Below are 27,564 nucleotides of genomic sequence, written 5' to 3' on the forward strand. Positions count from 1 at the left end.
GTCCGAGCTGCCTGCAACCAGCCGCCCCAAGGAGCGCACGTCAAGAAGCAACAGAAACAGCGGCAGAAACTGTGTCACAAAACAGCAACAGTTTTGGGACAACACCACTGAATGGAGAGCTTTTCACCACGGCAGTGACGCCTGCGCCCGCGATTCTCACTCAAATGTTGAGTGCTTTTCAGTTGTTCAACCAATTTCCATTTCCACTCGCAAGCCCAAGCACCCACCGCACTGCCAAGGTTATCTTCAGTTTCGTTATCATTTCTCATAGCCTATTTTTGGCCTTCGTCTCTGAAAAATAAAAACAAAGCATACTTTTGGGCTGTGGTTAACCCGTACATGTGCGCCGTGCGTATGACTAACCGAAATAGCAAGAAATATTTTTTGCTTATCGCATAATTGATATTTAATCGTGTGAATCATATGCTCTTCAGTTTCAAGTTTCTGTTTATTCTAGTTCTTAGACAAAGCTCATTGGGATCATAAAGTTTCCGCCACAGCCCTCCAATTAACGCACTCGATCAAAATAGGTGTCAAACATAGTAATTAATTTGATTAAATGACAAAAATTTCGCACCACTTTCCACACAATTCACACAGATTGCGGGTAATTAGCAAGTGCCTGCAAATTTGTACACTCAGTACATAGACCAGAAAAAGAATATTTTCACAACTAATTAAACTCTGACGTATGGACCAATCGGAAAATGCCCATGAGACCGTCAAACATCAAATAGGGTAAATCCTTATTTAGATTGGCACGCAGAGCTTTCGTTTCCTCTTATCAGACACCACCGCCCCACACACCCACAAAACACACCTCTGCTGTGGCACAATTTGGCTGCGTTTAATCATTATTGAAGCCGTAAATTTTCAAGAATAAAGCCGCAATCAAAATTATTCGACATGTAGACGTTGGTAAAAATTATGACCGGATTGCCACTTTGCCCCATCGAGTGTCGCACAGTTCTCAACAGTTTGTGGATATTAATTTCAATGCAAATTCAATCAATTAGAGCGTCGGAAATCGGGTAATTCGCACGGCGTGAATTGCTGGGCAAATATTGGCGGCGGGACATACACAAACGCTGATTATTTTTAGTTTAACAAACGAAATTCGACGTTATTAATAGATAAGCAGGGCTAATACTGCTACATCCCCCATCGACGGGTTGCGCAAGGGTACACGAAAGCAAGCCTCACGGAGCATATGGAATGCGTAAGGGTTAATTTAGCCTGTCGAAACGGGAGAGAGAGAGAGAAGAGAGCAGCAACGATCCGCAGCAGCTGTTTGCGCTCTCTGTTTCGCTCTGCTCTGCGTTGTTTTCGATCGCTGTTTCGCTCCACTCTGTTGTTTAAAAACGTGCTGCCAAAGGAACAGTAAATCATTTCGAAACGTGCAGCGCAGCAATTCGGGCGGACCCGCCGAGAGACCGTTTCCAACAAGTTCAAGTTTGCACGCGTTCATTCGCGAATAGTACGAATAGACGAATAGTATATAGACGACAAGACAGAAAGTCGTTAAAAGGCAAAAGAGAAACATAAAAAAGTCTTACATATAAAAGCGACAACAAACGTTGCGTTCTTTCTGTCATTTTTGTGCCTTTGTTTCTTTGTACTGTGCGTTTCTCCTCTGCTCTCTGTGTCTCTCTCTCCCGTTTGTTTTTTTTGTTTTTTTTTTTATCGACGCGTTCGTTCTCTTTACCCTCCAGTGCGTGTGTCCGTGTGTGTGTGTTTGTGTATGTTATTCTTGCCAAAAAGCCGACAACCTTCGCCCCCGCATACAGCAGCTACCGCGCCTGCTGCAGCCAGATCGATCAGTGAAGGGACCCACTAACTGGCTGACTATCTTTCCGCCCAATCAATGAACCACTGACACAACATTGAAGTACCCCGCCCCCCGCTCCGGAACAGTGGAAAATTTTTGGACACCACTCGCGAAACTAAAGCTGCGACGTCATCAGCGGTTGTCGCTTCCAATTGTTGCTGTTGCTTTTTGTTGTGGCCGAATAAAAGGTAAGGAGAAGAGTGAAAAGAGAGCACTTGAAGTACGTGTCAATTATAACAGTTGTCCCCGTCCCGCTCTCCCTCTCTCGCTGTGATTTGTCTGCGGCTATTTCTGTGCAAAAAGATCTTTAAATTTGTGAATGTCTTGGACCGGCGATTTCCTTCCCCCCGCCATCCTTCACTGTCGAAGGAAATATTAAAATCTACTCGATACAGTGTGTGTGTGTGGCATTTGGAAAAGTGTCAAAGAAAATAAGTATGTACCCCAGGCAAAACAATTAAAAATAACATTAACTGAACCGAACCGAACCGTACCGAACCGAAGAACGAAAGTCGGGGGCCAAACTGCTGACATGCTCCCCGCAATTACTGTCGCAGAACCATTATTGGGCAGCCGAAGGAGAAAGATAAATCAAGTCCGAGCGAGCAACTGCAGCATGTGACTCTGGAAACTGGTTCTATTTCGGATCTGATCTCCTCCGCTCCGATCAGATCAGAGGCGGTGTTTGGTACGGATACTCTGGTACGAGTAGAACGAAAAGGGTATATGGTTTTGTATAGGGATATGTAACAGCGCCAGAGAGGCAACTGTTTCAATATAAATGTAAATAAACATGTCCTCTGCTATCTTGGAGGTTATAAATTTTGAATATTTAATAGTTTCAATAGTTTTTCCATCAAAATCCATCATAGAAATTTTTGGCAGAGAAGAGTATCAATCAGTCAACTACGTTTGTTTATTCTTGTTGCTTTTTTTTGAGCGTGTTTCAGCAGCAAAGTTTAACACAGTTTCAGTTGTAGCCGCCTCACCAGGGCAAGCACGTTCTCTTCACTTCTCCCTTTTTTCTTTCCCCTTTGCCATCGCCGTTCTCTCTGCCATTCTCTTTCACTCCCCGCGGCGCTTTATGCTAAGTTTGTCTGCTTTTTATGCAAATTTTTAGAAACAACAGCACGGACAAAAAAAGTACCAACAACTCTTCTTCGGGGGAATTTCTGCTATCAGCGTTGAGTGTTCTCTTCCTCCCCTTCCTGCCCACCCCTTTCTGTCACACCAGCGCAGCACGTGAATTGCGAGCGCTGCACTTTCTCGCCTGGCAAGTATGTGCTCTTAGCACCCTCTACCGCTCTCTCTCAGTCGCGCTCTCCCCTTCTGGGCATGGCGGTATCTCCCTCTTTAGGTTCCCCTGCGGTTACATCTGGTGAGTAATGGCTCAATAATTTGGCTCCCCTTCTCCTATGTTGCAGTCGCGACCCCGCCGCACACGATAAACACACAATGTTAACTAGAATTTGTTTATCTCGACTTTTGTGCTTTTTGATACCCTAGAAGGAAGAATATTCGACAATGTGTCAAGAAGTTTTTCATGCAGCAGACAAAGTATTTTCTTACCCTTTTGGTGGGGTAAATCGTATCGAAATTTTTAAATTTCGAAACTAAACGCGACTAAAATCGAAAAAGACCGATCGGCAAGGAAGAGGGTGTCAAAAGCTTCGGCCTGCCCGACGCTAGTTCGTTCTTTCTTGTTCGTTCTCCCTTGTGCTCCCTATTCTGGTGTTCCTGGTTCTGTTTCTGGTTTGTTTGCTGTTGTTGTAGCTTTTGTTATTGTTCTTTTCTGATGTTTAAACCAAAATGTATCATGACGCTTAAACTTTGTTTTTATTGTTATGTGAGGGGTTCCTCCTCCTCCGTCCCGTCGCACCCCCTCCCACTCCTCGGATGTGGTAGGTTGCGTTGCACTTTTGTTTACACAACTTGCCGCCAAGCTCTTGCTGTATTTTGAGAGCGATATTTATTGTTCCTGTGAAAACGGTTCACGGAATTTGCAGTGGCGTGCAAATTGGAAGTATGTAATAACAATAGCCAGTGGGCAAAGAGAATAGGAAGGGGCAGTGGCACGGGGGAAGGGGAAGGGGGAAACGATCTAGGGGAACGTGCATATGTATGTATATACAATGAAGAATTCGAAGTAGTAATCGAAATCGAATGAATTGTTTCCTGGCAAAAAGTCGGGGACCCGCTCTCAAATATCGCGTTCTCTCAATCGGAGAACACCCCGGAGGAGGAGGACAGCTTGAGTATTTGATTACATTTCATTTCCACTTCCATGAAGATATTATGTGCCATTCAAAGATAATAAATATATCATGGACAGTGGTTTTCTTTCCATAGAAAGACATAATTTTAGGAATCGAATAAACACACAGTATGTTTATTTTTATTTAGCGATGAAAGATGAAAGGGTGAGGCATCATTCGTCATTCGATGATGAAACAAGATATTTCCTATTGTTCTTCCCCTCTTGGGCACCCCCCGTTCGCCACCCATGACGGATTCTGATATCAGTATTGATATAAGGAATCGAATCATTAACCCAAACAAAAGAGTTTTCTTTGCTGACTTTGCGTAACCATGCTGGGAATTTCCTCTGAAATCGATGTATTTTTTTAGAGATTGTTATTTTAAAAGAGTTGACGAATTATTATGGTTCTTTCGATCGAGATATGAACAATTATCGCTTATCGTGTGTGAGTCGCAAAACAGAAACAAAAAGAAAACCCAGACACTGACTGGGGGTTGTGGGGGCTGTTGGGGCCGGCGGATTACATGTGCAAGCCCATGTTCTTAGGTTAGTCAGCCCCCGCAGCGGTCGTCGATCTGTCAGTCAGTCATTGGAGTCTATCGTTTAGTCATTAGTGGTATGGCCGTATGCCAGAAGTCCAATTAGTTTCGTTTGAATATGTATGTCCATGTTTGCAGGTGGAATGGTTTTTTTTGTGCTGCCTTTTGTTAATGGCACCCCTGCCCCTTGTGTGTGTGTGTGTGGATCAGTGAAGCGTTAAAAAATGGTTTTATTTCGCTGCCAAATGTCGTGTATTGTATTTCCATTGCAGTTTTTGGCCTGTGCCTAAAGTGCTCCCGGCCAATCGAATCGTATGCCACAACAATTGTTGAGGCGATCATAAATCCTTCAACAAAACTGCCGGATCGTACTCGTACAATACTGTCACTCAAGTGGAAAGTGGCGCTACCACCGTATAGAACGAGACTTTAGACCGAAGCAAATTCAAGATATTTACTCTCTTTATGGGTTTTATGGCTATGAAACGTACTGTGGGTACGCTCTGGTAATCTGTCTGACTAAGTATTTATGATCCTCCCCCAAAGATTTACGACCCACCCACCCACTCGAGTGGGCAATGCGTTTTCAATTATCAAATATTTTAATGCACTCATATATTAGGAGACCAAATACATTCACATATGTACATATATAATATATGGGCACACTTCTATGTAATTACCGTTGCTTCGTCGTCGGTTTCTTCTATATCTCGAGTGTCGGGCTTAAATGCTGACATTTTTACGTTCGAGGGGGTTTTCTGGCTACTGTTTTTGCTACCCCTTTTTCCCCCCCCTTGAAAGGCAAAAAGAGTCGTTTTAGTTGCCTCGAAACGCTTGAGTTGTTTCAAGTTCAATGTCAGCTGCATGCTGCATGCTGCATGCTGAATGCTGAATGCAGTTGCAGCTGCCGCCGCCGATTGATGATGAGTGTTGCAATTTGTAAACCGGTTCCTGCTACCAACTTGTTCAGCACGTGAATGTAAATTTGTGCAGAAAAGCATTGTTGGATCCAAGACAGCAGCTGACCGCGTGAAACCGGTTGGATCTGGCAAGATTGGGCTGGTACCACCTCCGCCGATAAAGAGCTAACACGAGACCTGATAAACCCGACACTGCCTCCACCGATTACCCTCAAAAGTAGAGGGTAGAAGCCATTTCCCTTCCCACTTCCCACTGGGCACTTATCATCCATCAATTTAGATGTCTGCGCCGTGCCTTTGCTGTTGGCTTTTGCAAATCAAATCAATTTCGGGCGACACGACACATAATAGACAATTAGATAATTTATGATGCCGTATACCGTATGCCGTATGCCGTATGCCGTATTCCGTATGCCGCATGCCGTATGCCGCATGCGGTGGCTTTCCCATACATTACTGTCAATTCTGTTTAATCAATTAAGAAAGAGAGTACGCGTATCTGTAGGAGTATATCTGTATCTTGGAATAGAATCGCAATGAATGGCTCTTGCCTTTTGCTCCTGGCGATAAGACCTGTAAGGTGTGGACAGTTCTCTTAATACCCCCCCAGTGTTTATCGATATGCATGATATATTCCATATACAAACAATAATTTAAATCAAAATTAAGTCACTTGCGTCGTCGTACGATCGATCGATCGTTTGGCGTCCAGTTTGCCAGTGAAACGCTAATGAACCCATAAAATTGATCACCACGTTAATTTTTGTGTGCTACCTCCCTCACACTCATTTCCCGCCCCGCATTTCCCGACTGGTTCGGTTGTTGGGCGGCAGGGGGGGGGGGGGCGGTTTCAAATGTAACACCTTTTGAGGGTTTTGAGTTTTATGGGAACCTGTCGCGACGCTTCGCTTTGCTCTGGTTTCTGTTGTTTGTCTGCTGTTTGTTTTGTCTTGTGTTTAACAGTTTCCCTTCCTCTAATTTTGATAGCATGCCACCCGAACTCCACCCCACCCCACCGCACCCCTCTCCATCTCTCTTTGTCTCTGTCTTGTGTGGGTGCCATATAAAAATGTGTAAATTTATTTGTTTTCCTTTTGGTAGCAAAATTTCTGGAACGCCGTCACGCGATCGTTCGATTGAAGAATTCGATTTCGAATCAGCTGAGCTGTACGAAAAAAGCTCAAGGGTATACGAATATACATATGTAGCTGTGAAAGTCAAGTGTCGTCTGTAGATACCACTAAATGGATCTATCTTTTGGGTTGGCTCCAATTGATGTCATTGATTTTTAGATTCTTCTAAGGTTGATATTGGTTGAAGACTTTGGAGATTAGCCACTGAGATTCTGAAAAGAACTCTGAGGAGAATTGTAGCTCTCGCAGTATTCGAAAGATAATATATAATCTCTGTAAAAGAGTAGGAAAGTTCTTTGTAGTTGTAGGAATTATACAGATTATAAATAGGTTCTCGTAGAGAACGCGTTTGAGAAATGTCACGAAAATAGCTGGAAATACAGAACTTTAAAGAGTTCGAATTGATTCTTGGACAGAAAAAGTAACAGAGAAAATAAAAGGAATATATGTATGCGCATGATATTAAAAAATCTTTCAGAGTAAATAAGATTATAGTCCATTTACAATTATAGAAATTTCTAAATAAATTAGAGGAGGTAGATAATTATATAGATACTTACTTATACTTTCTATTTCTATAATTATCATAAAATAACAAAAAGTTTTCTTTAGTTTTTTTTTAGCCTAATTTGATTCATTAAAATTATTATATAATATTGTTTATGTTGATTGTTGATAATTTGTCCACTTCAAGGTTTTTTTTTTGCATTTATGTATTTATTATCAATAAATTTCTAGACCAGATTTAGACCTAAGTTTTGGCTTAATTTAGGGACTTAGTCGAAGAAATTGTATGCCATCATTTTAAAGAGTATTTTTATTCGGAGAAAGTTTTGCATGAAATATACTTTCTACACAGCAAATATATCTCAAGTTTTGAGTGAAAAATCTATCTAGAAGTCCCATCAGATTGATCAGAATTAATGACAATTCATAGATATTTGTAGAAGCGAATATCTGCGCCCGTGAGGAGGAAACAACTGTCTGGGAATGAAGGGTATTTCCATTATTAATAACCTTGCAACCTTGAAGCACTTTCAATGCAAGCGCAGGCAGGCAGACAGGCAAGCAATCTATCAACTTGGAAATCCTTTTATTAGTTAATAATAACATTTACCGTAACGTGCCACCCAACCCAACCACAGCTGCATGTGTGAGTGGCAACATTCTCAAGGTCCCCACCCCAAAAGCCGAAAGTTCGGAAAGTTCTGTTTGCACAGAAACTTAACTTTTAATCCATGGTCACACCCAGCCAGACGGACAGTCAGAAGGAGACGCTTCAATTTCTTATACATTTTTTTTATCGCTAGAAACATATGGCAGGCAAAAGTCAATATCCAAGGCAAACAGTCCCATTTCGCCAACACCCCACCACCCCGCGCCCCCCCCCCCCTCGCCTCTCTAAGACCCACTCGTTTTAAAGACAAGTCACATTTTCTTACATAATCAACACAGAAGCAAAGTGAAAAATTTCGCCAGCGACTAAAATGAGGCGCTGTCTAAGCACGAGACTCATGTCGGATTCTCAATGCGCGCGATATACGATACGATACGATACTCGGGAGATACTGCTACTGCGTTCGGGGGTTTCGTGCATTTGGGGACTTCGGGTCGGGTGCTCTACCGATGGATGGCTGGCTGGCTGGCTGGCTGGATGATTGGATTGGGGGCTTGGGGCTTGTGGGCTTCACTTCCCCAACGTTCTTTACCGCAGAAGCAAGCACACACATAAATCAGTGCCCGAGCAGCCGCAACAGGTTCACACGGCATTCGTTTGTCATAGAGGACGCCTCGAGTAGTCTCCGACAGTCTCCGCGAGAGTCCTGTGGAATATCGTGTACGTGAATCGTCGTCGTGTGCCTTGAGACGTTTTGTTTTTTGTTAGTTTGCTTGGAACGTGTTCGTGTTGCCCTGCATACGTGTGAATGGTGAATGGCATTTCCAAGGGAGATAATTGAATTTGTGTAACTTTCGGGAGCACCCCCCCCCCCCCCCCCCCCCTCTCTCTCTCATCGCCCCGAAGGATAGAAAAAAAGGTGCTTACTGAATAATTAAGGACCTGCCGACACGAAACATTTAACAACTGGAAAAACAGTGGCGGAGGGGCCTCATTGTTGTCTTAGGTTCAATGCCTGCTGCTACGCCCTTAGAATTATAGAGAGCTCCCCAAGGATTATGGGGGTCCGCAAGGGGAGGCCCCCGAGTTAAGGAGGCTCTATAATCAACATAAATTCGATTGCTCGACTGCCGAAAAATAATCCTCATTTGGAAGAGTCGCTATTCCATGTTTTTTGTTTTTTCTTCTTTTTTTTTGTTGAAGAATTCAAACCCATAAAATGTGACGAAATTAATCAAGAGATCGCCATTAAAAAGATCCCATCGCCCAAGGAAGGGGGGCGGTGGGGTAACGATGATCAGTGGGGGCAAAGGAGACCGCACTGCCCCCATAGCCCCCTTCCATATATGGATGTGTTCCTTCTATAACCACATAGATTGAGTGTTCAAATAACGCAAATTGATCACGAGCCATCAACAAAAGTCGCGTGCTTTTGGCGGCTACTCCCTGCAACCCCTTCGTGGGGGTGATAGGGGGGGGCTGTGCGTGTGGCTGCCATTTGACTTTAATTGAGTCGCGTCGCGTCGGAAATACTGTGTATCTGTTTGTTTTTTGTTTTTGTTTTTTTTTTTTTTTTTTATTGCCACCGCCAGCAGTAGATGATAATTCTTTCAAAAGAGGGAATCGCTTTCAATTGGCCGCCTCCGTGCCACTGACAGCAGCAACAGTCGAAATTGTTTATTAATGAAAAAGCGTTCCATGTTTCAGCTTGTATTCAGCTTCTGTTGCTGTTTCTGTTGCTGTAACTGTATTTATGTTGTTCTCTTGTCTTGTTTTTTCAGGCCGTTATCCAACGTTGCACCGAATGCCGAGACTCCTGGAGCATCCACAGTGGCCCCATCAGATCTCCCACAACAACAGCTCGATGCCCGATTACTGTCTGATCATCAAATAAGCAGAGCCACACATCCAAGAAGATCCTGAAATTGGATTGATTATCCTCTTTTTTTGTTTTCGAGCAGCTAGGGAAGCAGAGCACTCTCCCACTCAAAATGAGTTTCAGCTCGGCCAGCGGCAGGGAGAACAATGTTCGCAAGTTGTCCTTCCTGGGTTTCAACACCAAAAAGAAGGTGAGTGTGGATTATCGATACAAATACAAAGTTTAGTTAATAATCGAAGGAGGGATACCTACTCTTGAGGCTCGTATTTTAATAATTAAATAGTAATATTTTGTAGAGTCCAAAGTCAGTCGGTTACGTCATCCAGGCAGGAGGTTTTTTTTTCCCCAGAGCGCAGTGAAACGGAATTTGTACCCTTTCCTCTCTCTCTGTTTCTCGCGATCGCGTCAGCCGCGCTCCTCAAACTCATGAAATCCACTCTCTCGCAATTGCTCTCTCAGCTTCAGCATTTTGTTTTTGTTGCTTTTGTTAGCGCACAGGAGTCGGAAATGTCTTATCTTTTCGTCTTCTCTTCATCGATAAGCTTTCGCAATCCTCTCTCTCGCACTCTCGCAATTGCTTCCGTTTGATTGCTCTCTCAGCATAAATGCGCCGAAGAAGCCAAAGACAAAGCCCAATGGGAGCTTTTTGTGGATCTGTAACTTGAATATATGTACATATGTATGCATATAGAATTTCTTGGATATACATACATATGTACATATGTATGCAGATATTGTTTGTTTATTGGATATAACTGTTGATGTTGTTGTTGATAAAAAGCGCTGGTCTTTGATTTTCACAAAGCCATTTTTTGCAACGGCTTTGTACGAATGGTGCCCATGGTGCCACGGCGACGCTCGCTCGCAGAAAATACGCAACGAACCATCCGTGCTAGGCTTAAAGAAGAATAGAATAATGGAATAACCAACGGGACAGGACGGGACGCAACTTTGCTGCGTAGTTTCTGTCTTTATCTCGTGGCCATTACACTTGCCTGACTAGCCTAGCGACTATTTATACCCTATCCTTTGCAATCTTGAACACATGTCCATGTGTATGTACCATATGTATAGATAATCGAATGCATTGCCTTTAGATAAGAAATTAATTAAGCAAATGGGTATAATGACAGAAATGAGCTCATCCTTGGGCCCCCTATTTTACCACCAGAGCATTATCTATTAAGAATTTCCTTCATGAAATTTTCCTCGCTTAAATCATCTGAATGTTAAGTTTACAAAATAAAATCTCTAAAAATACGATTTTTTTTGCTGCATTTTGTCAGTAATTTTCCATTAAATAAATCACTTTTTAAATTCAATATTTTTTTGTGAGTGCGAATTTTGTTGATTTATTCGCTGGCAAATCGCAAAGTAATGTCAAGTAATTGTTATTGATTTTTAGTTGCTATTGTTGCTGCTGTTGTACTGTACATTGTACATTTCCGCACATTTGTCCAAATGCCCGCCAGCCAACGACTGACACAATTTAGAAACCAGTTTTCAGCATTTCCAGTATTCCAGTGTTCCCGTGTTCGATTTCAGTTTCAGTTTCAATTTGAGTTTCGCTTTCGCGTGCGGTCCGGTGCGATTCGGCGGCATTCCACTGGGCCGGCACTAGATCAGATCTCGCCTAATCATGCATTCATTCATTCATTCAACATTATTACCCCACATCCCCCCCCCCCCCCCCACGCACACACCTCTACGAGTTTTACAGTTAGAGCGGCTTTTGGTGGGGCTCAATATTACGTATACGCCGTGAATGTTGTCTTTGTTAGAGGGAAAGGTGCGGGCGACACGCACAAACACAGACACAGACACAGACACAGACACAGACACAAGTTGTCTGTCAGCTTAAAGGCTAAAGCCTAATGGGAAAACGAATTTTAATTGTGCAAGTGGCTAGTGGCAAGTGGCAAGTGGCAAATGGCAAATGGAATACGCATCGGAAAGTAAACAGGCTGTTGCAGCAGCAGCCGCATTCAAATGAAGCGGCAGCCGTTAGCCACTAAACAGGAAATCGATATTCGTGGTCAAGGCTGTCGCTGGCAGTCGTTTTTTATTCTGGCTGTGCTGCTGCCCTGACATTGGCAATGAAAAGTAACAGTTAGCTGTGTGTGCAAATTGTAATCGCAATCAATTCATTGACACCATTCACCAGGTGAAAGCACTCCAACGGGCACGGGGGAGGGGGAGGGGGAGCTGGGGGGGGCGAGTTGGTGTAACAGTAGCGGGTAGTAGCCTCAATTAACTTAATTGCACCATAAAGTATGCCATGATTTATGCTCAGCTTTGATCAGCTTTCAGCTAAATGCTTCATTGTTCAGGTGTCTGTTTGTTTGCTCCGAGGACAGTGCGTTTCAAGGTTATCTATTCACTTGAATGATATGTGCACATACATTTATAGAAGTTCATGGAAATTGAACAAGAAAATATGCACATAGTTTCGAAGTATTAAAGATATAACCTGCCATTACTATCAGAGTCCACATTTGTGTGTTATCGATTGCAATAAAAGCAAAGGATTCGAAAGCAACATTGGTGTGTTATCGAAGATTATCGATGTCGATAATTATGTCTAGAATCAAAGTCAAAAGTCAAACAGGAATGGAAGATGTCTATGGCTTCCATGGCTTCAGCTATCAATTCCACTTGAAATCCTGTGCTAGCCATCGATGGGGAATCGATCATTTTGTAAGCCTTGACGCTTAAATACCCTTACCGGAGTATTATGCTCCGCTCCATAGATCCCTCCTGCCCCGTGCATTGTGCAATAATCCGCCTATCATCTTACACAATCAAGACAAGCCCGCTGTCGCTGCTCAAGTGTCCTGCACAGTGCCTACACTCGTGGAGAGCACTGTACAGTGTGTACACATGGACATAACTCAATTAGCCGCATTACAACTCGAACTGTTATCGCTAATTACCCAAAAACACACACACAGGCACACACAGGCACACGCACAAGGCGACACTCACACAGAGGCAGGCGACTAATGAGCCCTAATGCTGTCGCGGGGCATGCAACCCCCTCAGGGAAGCAAGGAGGACGGGAGTGTCGGCAAATGAATAGGAATAGATTTTTTATGCATCAGCATTAGCAGGAAAACTTTGAGCCAAAAGCTCCCACACCAAACCACTCCCCCCCCTCCCACCACCAACACCTAAAGCACCGCTAAGTGTTGGCCTTGAGCGGCCTTGACCATCATTTGAGGTCCTCTTTGCACTGCTCTGCCCGGTCCCCCCCTCGGGAAGCTTTTGCTTTAATTATGCACTACTTTTGTGTGGCTCGAAAGCACGAAAAAATGCAGACTAAAGCTTTGGCCCAGAGCTTTTTTTTTGGGCATCGAAACTGCATTCCGATTTACGTCAGCATCGGCGGTGGCAGCACCAGCAACAGAGGCAGGGGGTGGGGGTGGGGGGGGGGGGCTACGTAGTAGAACGCCTGCTACCACCGGAACGGCCCTGAGAATCAGCTGAGCGTGGCCGAGGCGCTGCAGCGAATGCCAGCTGACGAGGCAGACGACTACTATCCTACCGTTATACGCGCGCTTTCATGGCCGGCGCCTGCGCAGGAGCAGCATCTGCAGCACTCAGGTAGCAGCAGCAGCAGCAGCAGCAGCAGCAGCAGCAGCAGCAGCAGCAGCAGCAGTGGAAACACCAGAAGAGGCGCCCCATCATTTGCTGGGAAGCATTCCCACACGACGGTCATCGCGCTGAGAGAGAGACGAGCCTCGTGTTGTCGTAGTTTTTTTTTTTTTTGGAGCTCTGCTCTCCCGCTCGCACGGGTCTCACGGTGCAACAGGCCGAGCAAGGAAAAACTATCACGAAAGTTGCAACAACACTCTCGCAGTGGTGCGTGACGAAAAGTTATCAAATCAAAAGTCAAATTCTAAAAAAATCCCCTGTGCAAAACGGAAGTTTTTTGTTATTAAATTCTTGGAGCGTTCAAGGTACATCGTTCTTGGGGCAAACTTGTTTGATCTATACTTTACATAAAGTAGGGCCAGTAGAAGGAACAACTTTTCGAGAGCATATAACCTTGAAAAACATTTCGAAAGACCCCACACAGACACGGACACTCACACACAGACAGGGAGGCAGAGAAATGGATGCACAGAGACCCACACAGATACAGATGTACAGATGCCCATCCGAGAGAAATTTACAACAATTTACAACGGAGGGCGAACTGTCCAGAAATTCTCGCTTGGCAGCTGGGCCAACAAGTGAGTGAGGGCACTTGTAGGCCTCGCACACAGGGGGTGGGGTGGGGGGGCTTGAGTGGGAGTGGTAAAGGAAAATGAAAATGAAAAGGCGCCCCAAGGGAATGCGTGTTTGGTGCTGCATACTTTTTGGGGCAATAAAATGGGACACCACACACACCGCACACGCCGCAAAAGTGCTAAAATGATGCCCCAAAACGAACGACGAACGCCAGCGACAAGCATCATCTGGAATGCACAGACTGTGCCACAAACGGGGCCACGGTGCCACGGTGCCACGGTGCCACAGTGCCACACGTGTGTGTGCCTACAGGTCATAAGTGTACCTGTTTTCCGGGGGAAGAAACTCCTGAATTCCCAAGCAGAAGGTCTCCCACATTCAAGTTTTCTGGAATTGACGGATGATTGGCTGCTGTGGTTTCGGATTTTTCTTAAATTAAAAACAATTTCTGAATTATTGATACTCATGCGTTATGTAAGAGCAGAGACGGAGACAGAGAGAAGAAGAGCAAACGAGTGGAAGAGAATATAAGGAGATGTTGGCTCTTAACTTTATGAGAAAAGCTAAACTGGGATGAGGAAAAGTTTGAATTTGATGACGAACTACTGAAATATTTATAAAGAAAAGGGACGAGCAACAGAGTGATTTATGGATGATTTTGCACTAATGAAACACTAAATGAAAATTCATAAATATAGAACAGACAGCAGTTAGTTCAAGTTAGAGTTAAAGACTTCTAGGGGGAAGTGGAAGATCTGTCGCATCGCCTGGAGGACAGCGAAGGGCGTGTGCGTGTGTCTGGTGTTTTAGGGGCGGATCCTTCGAAAGGTGCTCCTTCAAAGGCTTGCTCTCTATTAACGAGAAGTATTTATGTAGATCCTTCCTCCTCCTAATGCTATTCCTCCTAAGGACTATCAAATGTATAATCATTTGGTTCGTAATCTGTTTTATATCCAAGAATAATATCTATTCATTTCCATAGAAGTGAGCAGGGAGCTGGGAGCAGGGAGCATGGAGCAGGGCTTCCATGGCTGCCCATAAAATATTCAAGCTATTAGACCGTTTGGAGCTATAAAGCAATCTGTTAAGGGATGAAACTCTTAACCCCCTTCTAAGAATATTCGTATGTTCTATTAAATTCCATAGGACGATAATAAATAAATAGAACACAGAGGCCTCCGACTATTTATCGACTATCACACACGCACACACGCGTACAATGTCAACAGCTGACCTTGAAGTATGCAACACTTTGTGGCAGATACAGAGAGCGACAGAGAGCGACAGAGAGCGACAGAGAGCGAGAGAGAGAGAGAGAGAGAGATGGAGGCACTGAAATGTGTGTGTGTTGGTGTGTGGGTGTGTGGGTGTGGGGCCGCTTTGTCAGCATGATTTCCCATCACTAGATTACGTTTACGATGACGCTTTAACGCTTCATGCCTCGCCTCTCGTATCGCCTTCGGGCAACACTACAATGACCAAAGGTTAACCTTTAGCACGTGTCTGTCACATCCACAACGACGACCACAGCCACATCACAAAAACCCTACCCTTTCTCTACAATACCTCGTCCTTTGGCCAAGCCATCCCATAGCCTTTCGTATCCTGGTCCCTTTCTGTACTCCGTCCCGTCCCGTCCTGTCCTGTCCTGTCCTGTCCTGTCCGTTTGGTTGTTTGTGCGAGCATTTCCGCTGCGGAATTCACATTAAATTAACACAGATACACACACACACACACACACAGACAGAGAACACGTTACGGGGAAGCATCGTTAATTTGTGCAAACAAAACGCGCAAAAGAAAACAGCTACGTACTACGTGGCAGCACAGGAAAACGCGTGGAAAATGCGACCCAAAATTATGCACAGAGGGCCAGGGCAACAAATTCGACAAGCGGCGAAAAAGCAAATAAAATAAAATAAAATAAAAACAACAACAAAAACAAGAGAAATACCCGCTCGTCCAAATACGAGTGTGTATTTCCAACTCAAAGTCAAAGTCAAAAGTGAAATGTAAAGTTAAACGGTTTCGTTTTTGCTGCTGCCCATCACTTGCTCTACACTTTCTCTGTGGGGGGGGGGGGGGGGTACTTCTGTGTCTCTGTATCCTTCGCCCGGAGGACACCGCATGGCAGGCGCCTAAGGAGTCCTCTCTTGAGGGCATGGCCTCCAGCTGTCGTCCTGAAACATTTCCCAGAGATGTGGGCCGGACATTAAGGGTTAGGGTATCTCGTATTCCCCTATTTAGCTCTCACTTTGCCCCCCCGCCACGGGTTATTGGCGTTTCAAATGGCTTTTGCCATAAAAACGGCTAAGATGTATTCCGAGAATCGGAACCGTTTACCTCATCCCCCAAGCAGACAAACTTTTAATCCGTGCGGAAACTTATGAGAGTAACTGTGTGGCAGGCAGGCAGATTGGCGGATGGGCGGACGTTCTGAAACAAGTTTCATTGCAGCCTCTGGAGTTTGATTCAATTTGTGATTCAGCCTGACAAAAAGTTGTTTGGGCTCACGACCACATAACTCGCTTATGACTTACGACGCCGAGAGTCACGTGCCGCCGTTCACTTGCTGCTTGCCACAGTTCTTGCCCCCTCTAGGGAGGAGATGTCAAATCACATCTGAAACACTCAACCAGAGAACTCGTGTCAAATCGAGTTGTTGTTTAGGGGCGTGGAGGGGGGGGGGGGGGCTAACACGACTAAACTTGAAGTCAAATATTATGGCCATATACAGTGCGAGTTATTGGTATAAGGTAGGTATATGTAGGTTCTATCTATAGAATTGCGCAACATTTCGCCTAATCGGTTCCGTTTCGCTAATGAACTCCGGTCTATGCCACTGTCTGTCTGTCTGTCTCTCTGTCCGTCTGTCTGTCTGGAAGGGGGCTCTGTGACTCTATGAATATTCCTACGTTAATTTTCGCTCCTGGATGATCTCATTTTCCGGGCATTTTTGTTGGTTTCTATTTCTATGCTCCATGCATTTCTCTGGCCTTTACAGCAGCAGCAGCAGCCGCAGAACAACATCGAACATTGACAGCTCAGCGACAGCTTGGGGGGGCGGCTGCAGAGTGTTTGGGGAGTCCTGTGCCATCAGGTGGCAGGGGGGCGGGGTAGGGCACCATCGATTATTCTCTGATAAGCTCTGCGCTGCCAACATGCTGCTCTGGCTCTGGCTCTGGCTCCAGGTGCCATGTGGGTGCCATGTGGGTGGCAGTGGCATTGGCAGTGGCAGGGGATTATGATGAAGCCGCCTGGCTAATGGCCGAATGACAAAATACTTTTACTGTTTTGTGTCTCCCAATCAGGATCATGATCATCATCCACATGAACGCCATTATTATCATTGTTAATATTAACATCATTTTGTGGAATTTTTGGCTCCCCGAAAGGTACTCGTACGTAGTGTTTATCGATTAATTAACGTAACGTGGCGTCGCAGTGCGTTACGCTTGCCTCTTATCAGTCGGACGGACACGCACCGACATGCACACAATAAAACACATGTCGGAGTCGCACACAGCAAGAGAGAGAAAGAGAGAGAGAGAGAGAGAGACAGAGGAGACATGGCCAATGGACTCGACACCCTTTGGACGCACATACGTGCAGGGGCTCTCAGCGTTATTAAATTTGAGCTATTTATAAACTCAGAGTGAAACTCTGTTTGCTCTCTCTTTTGTGCTCCCCTCCCCACCCTCTCCTTCTCCCTTTTGCTTATCAGGAAGTAACTATAATTGTCAAGGATACTCTCGCTCTCGCTCTCTCTCTGTCTCTGTCTCTGCGGACACTTTCCCTTTCCGTATATCGAACCTGGTATTAAATATTGAATATGTAGCTGCAAAAACGGAAGCCCAGTAGCCCCGTAGTCGGGCGTCTCTCAGGTGTGGTGATTGCCAAGGGAAAATCGCATTTCACTTACATTTTCGTATGTACTTTTCGGGAATTTCCCTTTATATGCTGCTGTTGTTGTTGTTGTTCTGGTAAACATTTAAGGGGGAGGGGGAAAACACACACACACACACCCATAAAGCACTCGAAGAAGCTCTTCATCAAAGAAAATATGCAGGAAAACAAGGCGATGTCTTCATTTGGATTGGGGGGATTCCCTGCTAGCCCGATATATTTCTACATAATTGTTATGCCTGGAAAACCCTCTGATATTTTGTTTATAAGCATATCCTGTATCCCAAGGGAATCGTATGATACATTTACTCCTTAAAATTCCTACAATGAAACCAGATCGTTTATTCACTGGAAATGAAATCGAATCGAATCGAAGCCACAAATGAAAACAGAGTAAATATGTATATTCCTGAGAAAAGATCCACTTGCGGATCATAAATTATTTCTTCTTTGGAATTGAATTGAAATTTAAACGGAAAAATCACCGCATGGAAGAGAGAAATCATACGAGTATAGAATTTCCAGATTCCAGACAATGAAAATTGAACACCATGTAACCTTCTCCTGTGATTTCTCCAATAAACAATTTCATAAGATTGTTGTTCTGTTGTTGTTTTCCTTTATTTTGTGTAATCTGATAGCCCCATCGACAATTACAAGTAATTGAGTTTACTTGTTCCTCGTTCCTTGTGGATGCAACAAAATATTTCACTTGAGACGTTGAAGACGATGATGATGATGGTGATGGTCGATGATGGAGAAATGCGCACCGCGCATCGCGGAGGCAATCAATGCCTTCGTCACTATGGAAATCAATTGAGATCGATTGAAAGCAATTATGAATAACGCCATTAAATATAGAGACAGCCACCGCACGGGACTCTGCATCCTATAGATAGAGCCGCGACGCTCCCCTGCTCCCCTTCTCTCCCTTCCCTTCACTTCCCTTCCCTTTCCTTCCCTTTGTTCCTTCCTTCATGTTTTTACGAGTAGTTTGCTCTAATGCGTAGCGCTGACACTCAATGAGCGATGATTAATGCGTTCCGTACATCGTATCGGTCCGTATGGTTCCGACATACATATTTCGAGCGACAAAAAAAAAAACACAACACTCGTGACGAGGGGCAATAATGCCGCCAGAGTCACATGACTTTGTTTTTCCTATGTATATAGATTCTTAATTGAAAAGTATTTGTGGCTGTTTTTGAGTCATGCATAACGCGACCACCGGGAGGGGTGGGGAGGGGCGGTGGGGAGGCATTGGCAGCAGCATGAAAACAATTGATGGACAATCCATTTTAAATGTATTTATTTTGTGTCGTTTTTGCAGTCCGGCGGCAATGAGGATCCCGATGAAGTGCTGTTGGACTCGGAAATGGACAAGGTCTTTGCCGGCACCAGTGCACGCAAAGATAAGTTCGACGTGAATACCTTTCAGGACAACACGCAGCTGCCCACTGCATCCCGCAAGAAGAATAGCAGTAAGAGCAGCAGACCCCATCTAACCCTATCTGGATATCCCATATTCATCCTATTCCTATTCCTATTCCTGTTTTATAGTTCGCACAAATGATCTAAACATTGAGGAGGACTCGGAGTACGAGAGCCAAACGGAGCCACTGAATAATGCACAAAACTATGATGACATCCCCGAGGACTTCCCATTAGTTTCGGAGCGTGCCGGACACGGCGATCACTCGGACAATTCGGCGGAGGAGAAGCACGTTCAGTTCGGTGGCGCCGCTGGCAAGAAGAAGATTGTCATCACGCCGCCGAGTCTGAGCTATGATGATCAGCCCACGGACCAATCGCACGAACGAAAACGCAGAAAAAGGTAACGCAACCCCTCCTCCACCTATCCGACACATCATTGACAATTTGTTTGCATCTCCTTTTCAGCCGCCATCAGTATTATAGGCAGCGTAAATTCTCACATCAGGACAGCGTGGAACCCAAAAAGACCATCGAGGAGAACGGTGATGCAGGTGCGCGTCGCATCTCTGTGCAGCCTGAGGACACGGCATTGGAGGTAGACACTAAGTCCTCGCTAGACACTAAACACTAGAACACTAGAACACTAAAACACTAGAACACTAGAACCTAATCAACCTAATCACAGATTAGATCATTAACTAACCCAGCAATTGTGTATCTCTCTCATTTGCTAACCCATTCACGGATATCTCCGCCTGTAGACAAATGGCCAAATGCCGGCTAAACAGGTTGACCATTTAACATCCTTTACCGTGCCCTTAGCCCGTTAATTGTCCGTCCTACAGACTACAGTTCACTTATTAATCAACGTCTCTCCCTGTTCCCCAATGTAGGAGGCTGATCTCAACGAGCTGAGATCCCATCGTTCGGACGATCCGCGTGCACTGCGGCGTCACAAGATCCATCATTCATCCATCAAGCTGCGCGAGCTGCCGCAGATTACCATTTCGCCCTTCACCAACAAGAAGCCCGAGGTGGATCACAGTCCCCATGAGGTGAGTGGACACTCAACTCAGATCCCAGGCATTATCTTTCATTTTATACCCCTCAATAGATCTTTGTGCAGCTGGACGAGCTCACAGGCGTGGGCGAGGATCGGGAGTGGAAGGAGACTGCGCGCTGGATCAAGTATGAGGAGGATGTGGAGGAGGGCTCCGATCGCTGGGGCAAGCCCCATGTTGCCTCCCTCTCATTCCATTCGCTGCTCAATTTGCGTCGCTGCCTGGAAACGGGCGTTGTGCTGCTGGACCTCAACGAGAAGGATCTGCCCGCAGTGGCCTATCGTGTGGTAGAGCAGGTGAGTCGTGACTCTGCCTTTAAATAGGATCTCTTGCTAATCTCTCCACTCCACTGTCCAGATGGTGATTGAGGACCTCATCGACATCAATGACAAGCCCTCGGTGATGCGATCGCTGCTCCTGCGGCATCGGCATGTCAACGAGCACCAGGGAGTACTGCCCTTCACCAAGCGCAAATACAACAGCTACACCAGTCTGCAGGTAGGCCTCTAGCCTCCAGGAAGAAGGAATAACTCTTCTCTGCATTCTCCTCATACCTGTTCATACTAATCTCTGGTTCATCCATCAATCCATCAATCCATCAATGATATCCATCTATCTACTGACATCGTCATAATCGTTCGCTTGTTCGCTATAAATAATTGGCTTTCAGTGAAATTGTGATTCGAAACGTTTGCTAATCCCTGATCGTGGTCACTATTATTCTCTGTCTATTTCTGCCATCTGCATCTGCATCTGCATCTCGATGATGCATCTATCATCACACACCGAAATAAAAAAAACACACTCTCTCTCGAACACTCAACAACAAACAAAAAACAACAACAACAGCAACTTATACCCAAATCGGTAAAGAACAGCCAAATTGTACATATATATGCCATGATCGTGATCGTGATCGTACAGAACTCTGATATAATGCCGATAACGCTTTTGTCCAACGTTTGCTCTTCTTTCTTCGCCAACATTTGACTCTTGTTTTTTTCGTTTGTGTCTTTCTTGTGTGGTTTATTGATTTCGTTTTGCCAACAAAACACACACAACACTCTCTCCTTCTGCACAACATACAACATACAACATGCAATACACACACACAACAGTTTCTCTGGATGGGTGCCGATGTCCAGCAGCAGAGTCTCCAGCAGCAGCAGACACGTAACCTGGCCAAGGCCAGACGGAGCATATGCGTCACCTCCAGTGCCCCTCCGGCAGCGGCAGCGGCGGCAACGACACTCAATGTGGGCTCGCCCGCGGGCATTGCGTCGTCCATCGATCACCGGCGACACTCGACGATGTCCTATCTGGGTGTAATGAGACCTTAAGACCCCTTACAGACCTCCCATCTACTCCTAATACTACTCTCCCTTCTTGTGGCTCTGTGGCTCTGCTCGTATAAGCAGGGAATGAAATCGATTAAAGGGACTACAAATACAATGTTCTAGACAGGGAATATGGAATGGGTTTATTATAGTTCGCTGAGATTACATTTTCCTCCATCACTAGATACGTGCTAGAAAACATACCAAGATACCTCTTTCCTGCCACTTGGCACTTGTCTGCTTCGACTTTTTTGATAGGGATACATAGATGCGTAAATATCCCACGTTCAAGCGGGAATATCGAATATCCTTTCTCCTGAATAGTAAAAGTACCGACGATCAACTGGTTCTACTTTTATAGCCGGTACTCGAAGAGTTTAGAGATTATTTTAGTTTTGTGGTAGATAACTAGGTATGCCGAATATCAGATCGGATCATTATTTTAGCCAGCATGAATCACACCATTTAGAGTGGCTACACTACGCCTCTCTCTCTCTCTCACACACTCTTTCTCGTGCAGTGTGCTTTCCCTGTCGGAGGGGAGCGAGAAAATTCAGAGAAATCGCGGAGGAGAGATCCCAAAACTATTATCCCTAGCTTATTCTTGCGCTGCAAAAGATTAGGTATTCTTGGAGCTTAAATTTTATTTCAATGAGAGCTACGTACGATTTCATTTCCTGTTCGAAGCAAGAGCCATGTTGCCGTACTGCGTAATGCGCTTAGAGAACTCGAGATGTTTCTTTTTAGCCTAGCCGCCTAGCCACCCAATAGCCCCCTTTAGAACCACTCTGTTTTTTAAATGTGTGCTCTACACCTCCACCACTCCACCACTCCACTCCACTCCACCTCCACGATTGGCAAGTTCTCAATTGTGAAAATTGTGATTGTGATTGTTATGATTGCGATGTCTATTTTTACGTACATATACCCTAGTCGTCTTTACCCTGCTTATCGTAACTCTTCCGCTTAGATATTCAATGTATGATTTCCTCTACTTCTTCTGCACGATCGATCTATGTGTTTTTTTGTGTGTACACTGTACAGACATATCGTATATTTCGCATGATGTGTGCTGCTTGGCTTTTGTTGGATAATCATTCAAGTAGAGATCACCAATACTGATTGATTTTTGGGGAATGCTTCACAGAACCTATCGGGTGGAACCGATGACAAGAAGATCAAGATAATGCCAGCCGCCGATATCGGAGGGAGCAAGCGCAGCAATGAGTTGAAGATCGACATGAAGGACGACCTGTACTCGTCGTCGCAGGAGGATCTCAAGAAGCTGCAGAATGACACTATTCTGAGGCGCATTCCAGCTGGAGCCGAGGCCACCACTGTTTTGGTATGTCCAATCCCTCAAATAGGATACTTAATAGCTGCTTCTAATCCTTATCGTACCCTTCTTCAGGTGGGAGCCGTTGAGTTCTTGGATCAGCCGACAATCGCCTTTGTCCGTCTGTCGGAGGGCGTCATGATGCCCACCCTGACGGAGGTGCCGGTGCCCGTGAGATTCATGTTCGTGCTGCTAGGACCGCGCAACTTTGACTTGGACTACCATGAGGTGGGTCGCTCTATCTCCACGTTGATGGCCAACGAGCACTTCCATGCCATTGCCTACAAGGCGGACGACCGCAAGGATCTGCTCTCGGCCATCAATGAGTTCCTTGACGATTCGATTGTGCTACCGCCCGGCAACTGGGATCGCCACGATCTGCTGCCGTTCGAGGAGCTAAAGGCCAAGAAGGACTGGATTCGGACGCGCAAGATCAAGGCGCTGCAGGTGAAGCGCGACAGCGAGATGATCAAGATCGGCAAGGACGAGGAGAAGGCCCTGCTCGAGAAGCAGTCGCTGGGCGCCATGGGAATGGGCCCCGGTGGCGATGGCGGTGATGGTGGCGGTGGTGGTGGCGGCGACGATGACGACGACGATGGACACAAGAAGAAGCAGCCCAATCCCATGGAAAAGACCCACCGCCTGTGGGGTGGCCTACGGAACGATCTGAAGCGACGCATGCCCATGTACAAGAGCGACATCCTCGACGGGCTCAACACGGAGACCCTGGCGGCCACCATCTTCATGTACTTTGCCTGCCTCTCCACGGCCATCACGTTCGGTGGCTTGGTGTCGGACAAGACGAAGAGCTGGATCGGTATCTCTGAGACACTGATCTCGTGCTCCTTTGTGGGCATCGTCTTTCATTGTCTCTCCTGCCAGCCACTGGTGATTATCGGCACCACGGGGCCGTTGCTTTTGTTCGACGAAGCCCTGATGGTCTTTTGCACCCAGAACGACTTCGACTTCCTTTCGCTGCGTGTCTATGTCGGCATCTGGCTGATCATCATCGCTCTCTGCGTGTCGGCCTTCGAGGGCAGTGTCTATGTGCGTCTGCTCACCCGCTTCACCCAGGAGATATTCTCGGCCTTGATCACCCTCATCTACATCGTGGAGACAATGATGAAGCTGGTTTCGATCTACCAGCAGAACCCCCTGCTCGCCGACTACAACCTGCCGCCGCCGACGCTCGTCGCCCACGACCAGGATCAGAACGGAACGCACTTCAACATGAGCGCCACTCTGTTGAATGCGACGACCACGGCGTCGCCAGTGGGCACCTCGAAGCTGCCCACTAATCAGCCGAACACCGCCCTCTTCTGCACCATCCTCACCCTGGCCACCTTCGTTGTGGCCTACTACCTGAAGCTCTTCCGCAACTCCCACTTCCTGGGCCGCAATGCACGCCGTGCCCTCGGCGACTTTGGGGTGCCCATCTCAATTGCCATTTTCGTGCTAGTCGATTACCTAGTGCCCTCCGTCTACACCGAGAAGCTGGTGGTGCCCGCGGGCCTTTCGCCCAGCGCTCCCCAGCTGCGCGGCTGGTACATCGGCTTCAATGCCACCTCCACGTGGGTGCCCTTTGCCTGTGTGGTGCCCGCCCTGCTCGTCTACATCCTCATCTTCATGGAGTCGCAGATATCGGAGCTGATTGTGGACAAGCCCGAGCGTGGACTGAAGAAGGGCTCCGGCCTCCACTGGGACATTGTCCTGCTGTGCCTGCTCAACACCTTCTGCGGACTATTTGGTATGCCCTGGCACTGTGCAGCTACTGTACGCTCCGTAACGCACGTCTCCTCGGTCACGATCATGTCACGGTGGGTTTCCAATAAATACTATCCGATCTATTGGAGTTTTACTTAATGTTTCTTTGCGTTGCAGCACCCATGCTCCTGGTGAATCGCCCAGGATCATTGATGTGAAGGAGCAGCGTCTGTCTGGCTTCTTTGTGTGCGTCATGATCGGTCTGTCGGTGCTGATGGCACCGCTTTTGCGACTCATCCCCATGGCCGTGCTCTTTGGAGTATTCCTGTACATGGGTGTGGCCTCCATGAGTGGCGTTCAGCTGTTCGAACGGTAGGTCTTGGAATATCCGTAGCAGTCATCCTCTAATCCTTATCCCTTTGATCCACAGCATACGATTGTATTTTATGCCAGTGAAGCACTATCCTCCAACGCCGTATGTGAAGCGTGTGCGTCCCTGGAAGCTGCATCTGTTCACCACCATACAGGTGCTGTGTCTGGCCGTGCTGTGGACGGTCAAGTCCTCGAGATTCTCGCTGGCCTTCCCCTTCTTCCTGATCATGATGGTGCCCATACGCCAGCGTTTGGTGGCCCTCTACAAACCAGAGGAGTTGCAAGCAGTATGCCAAGATTTCTACTAGCCAATACCACATTTATTTTATGTTCTGACATTTTTCCTTTTTCCTACAGTTGGATGGCCAAGAGGCAAAGAACGACGAGGATGAGCCCGATTTCTACGAACAAGCCACAATACCAGCCTAGATGGACCTCTCCACTGGGCCTCCATGAAGGCACACAAAGAAACTTAATTAGTGAATATTAGATTGAAAGTATTAAAGCCCCAAAAAACATACACACAAATAGGAAAATCAACAACAATACAAACAGCATAATTCCTGGTATAAATGCGTTAACGAACTACCTACAATTAGTATTTAGAGACACAAAACACCTGAACCAATCCCACCCCCCTCGGAAACGATATGCCAACCATATTTATGGGGTGATTGTGACTTTGTGATTGTAAATGGTTGAAGCCGGGTAAGAGAAAATTCGTCGCAGAAATGTTGTACCTTAATTGTAGCAGGAATCAAGAAACAAATTTATAATATTTATAGGGCATATTTTTGAGCGCTTACATTTGCTCCTTTGCTCCTTTGGCCGCGGCAACAAATTACTTGAATTCAGGAATACTGTAGTATCCTAAACAACTGCCCCCACAGAAAGAGCTGTTACGTCTTTTGGGTGGGGTGTGGGGAACACACACAAATTTGCATCACAAACAAAAGAAAAATAATTTATTTAGCTGGATTTTCGCATGTATTATTAGCAATAATTGCGTTTGCATGTACCTACAAAACTATCGTAAATCGGTGGGAAAGTCGGAAGATTGTTTTTGGGGGAAACCTAAAGGAAACTTATCAACTATTTAGCTTCAAACTGATGTAGTGATAATTAGTGTCAAACACACACAAAACAAAAACAAAAGAGAAACAAAAACAAAAAACAAGAAACATAAGCTCTACCCTAACTGTACCCTAATTCTAAACAAAAAGAGAGACAATTTGTTTATAACAAATTCGTTGTATGTCCTTCGTCTAGCGCACACTTTTAAAGTGGATGATGCTCCGTTGCGACAAAGCCGCTGTAAGTTTTGCCTTCTTTGTATTTGTAACCAAGAAAAACACACAAAAAAAACACACACACACACACACTGTACTTATACATGACTATACTATATACTACATGCATATACTATACCCTACTATGCTATATAGATATATAGTTCGTTTCAAGGAATATTCGTTTGAAGAGCCTTTATCTAAAACTAAAAAAAAAACTATTTTTATGTAACTCAGAAGTGTGTACTTATACGTGTACTTACTGTTAAGTAGTTGTTGTCTAGTATTGTTTATTCAAATTCAAATAAAAACCACAAAAATTAATCAACAGTTGTGTGTTTATTAACCTTGGTGTTACCGTTACACGTATGTATATCTGGAATGGGAGTCAAAATTAAGTCGAATTACCTGAGTCTCAGGCGAATACTCTCAAGATTCTAGCACATTCCGCAAGCTGAACAACTGTGCAGCACAAAATCTTTCATTTATTCGTAATTTCGAAGGTCACTCCCGAATCAAATCGGTCGATTTACAACGATGTATGTATGTATGTATGTATGTATGTATGTAAGTATGTACATGTCTTAAATAAATGACTGCAATGGACAGCGCCCTTAAAGTATGCAACACAATTTTTGTTTTTGTTTCAAGTGGAAAATATGGAAAATATTTGGAGCCCTTTCGATGTCCCTCTTTCTAATGTACCATGGAGCACTACATATTTGCCTTACGATCTTCGATTGGGGAACTCTAATTTTATTTAAATTACTTTGCGTATTTCCATAAACATAATTTTTTTACACTGCTTAAAACTACAATTTGAATTTTTGGCTGACTTTAATTAGCTATTTTTTAGACAAATAGAGCTAGATCGGCACATGTTACATCTCCATCGAGTTGTGGGAAATTCTGTCAATTCCCATAAGAATTTATCAGCTTATTTCGTAAATGCGAAAAAATGCCTGCCACAGCTTGAAGGCACACAGAAATGTGTATCAATCCCAATCCTTCAAAGTTTTCCAAATGACTACAAATTGAAGTACGTTGTCATGAAATGAAGAGCCCTTGCTGGAACTTAAACCATCCGAAACCTTTTTCCAAATGATTCGCATCGCATTAGTCGACTTCAAAGCGTTAAGCTCAGTTTAGTGTGAACGGGGCTTAGCAATTAAGCATATAAATGAGTAGAGAGCCAAAGACTTTTGTGCCAACA

At 45.2% G+C, this 27,564-nt stretch overlaps 1 protein-coding gene across 11 annotated transcripts; it reads left to right on the plus strand.

Moving 5' to 3' along the window:
* Positions 1-1,382: 1,382 nt before the first annotated feature.
* LOC108152707 (anion exchange protein 3) lies at positions 1,383-26,675 on the plus strand. 11 transcript variants are annotated; one of them, XM_033386827.1, is made up of 16 exons: positions 1,383-2,016; positions 9,582-9,869; positions 19,149-19,299; positions 19,379-19,652; positions 19,718-19,847; positions 20,014-20,040; positions 20,146-20,307; positions 20,367-20,609; positions 20,671-20,811; positions 21,163-21,180; positions 21,432-21,638; positions 22,798-22,995; positions 23,062-24,803; positions 24,868-25,062; positions 25,121-25,349; positions 25,420-26,675. In XM_033386827.1, the coding sequence occupies exons 2-16, from the start codon at positions 9,792-9,794 to the stop codon at positions 25,489-25,491; spliced, it is 3,867 nt and encodes a 1,288-aa protein (XP_033242718.1). In that variant the 5' UTR covers positions 1,383-2,016; positions 9,582-9,791; the 3' UTR covers positions 25,492-26,675. The 11 variants fall into 11 exon arrangements, with proteins under 11 accessions (XP_033242718.1, XP_033242719.1, XP_033242720.1 ...); XM_033386825.1 differs by lacking the exon at positions 1,383-2,016 and adding an exon at positions 8,420-8,520 and having other exon boundaries at positions 25,420-25,512; XM_033386826.1 differs by lacking the exon at positions 1,383-2,016 and adding an exon at positions 8,551-8,611 and having other exon boundaries at positions 25,420-25,512.
* The last annotated feature ends 889 nt before the right edge of the window (positions 26,676-27,564 follow it).

The sequence above is a fragment of the Drosophila miranda genome, chromosome XR, assembly GCF_003369915.1.
Source record: "Drosophila miranda strain MSH22 chromosome XR, D.miranda_PacBio2.1, whole genome shotgun sequence".
NCBI lineage: Eukaryota > Metazoa > Arthropoda > Insecta > Diptera > Drosophilidae > Drosophila > Drosophila miranda.

Excerpts from the sequence above, each read along its gene's own strand:
- LOC108152707 (XM_033386827.1), top strand. The coding sequence starts at position 9,792 with ATGAGTTTCAGCTCGGCCAGCGGCAGGGAGAACAATGTTCGCAAGTTG. Across the intron at positions 9,870-19,148 it reads GTTTCAACACCAAAAAGAAG|TCCGGCGGCAATGAGGATCC; the intron begins GTGAGTGTGGAT and ends TCGTTTTTGCAG. Across the intron at positions 19,300-19,378 it reads ATCCCGCAAGAAGAATAGCA|TTCGCACAAATGATCTAAAC; the intron begins GTAAGAGCAGCA and ends CCTGTTTTATAG.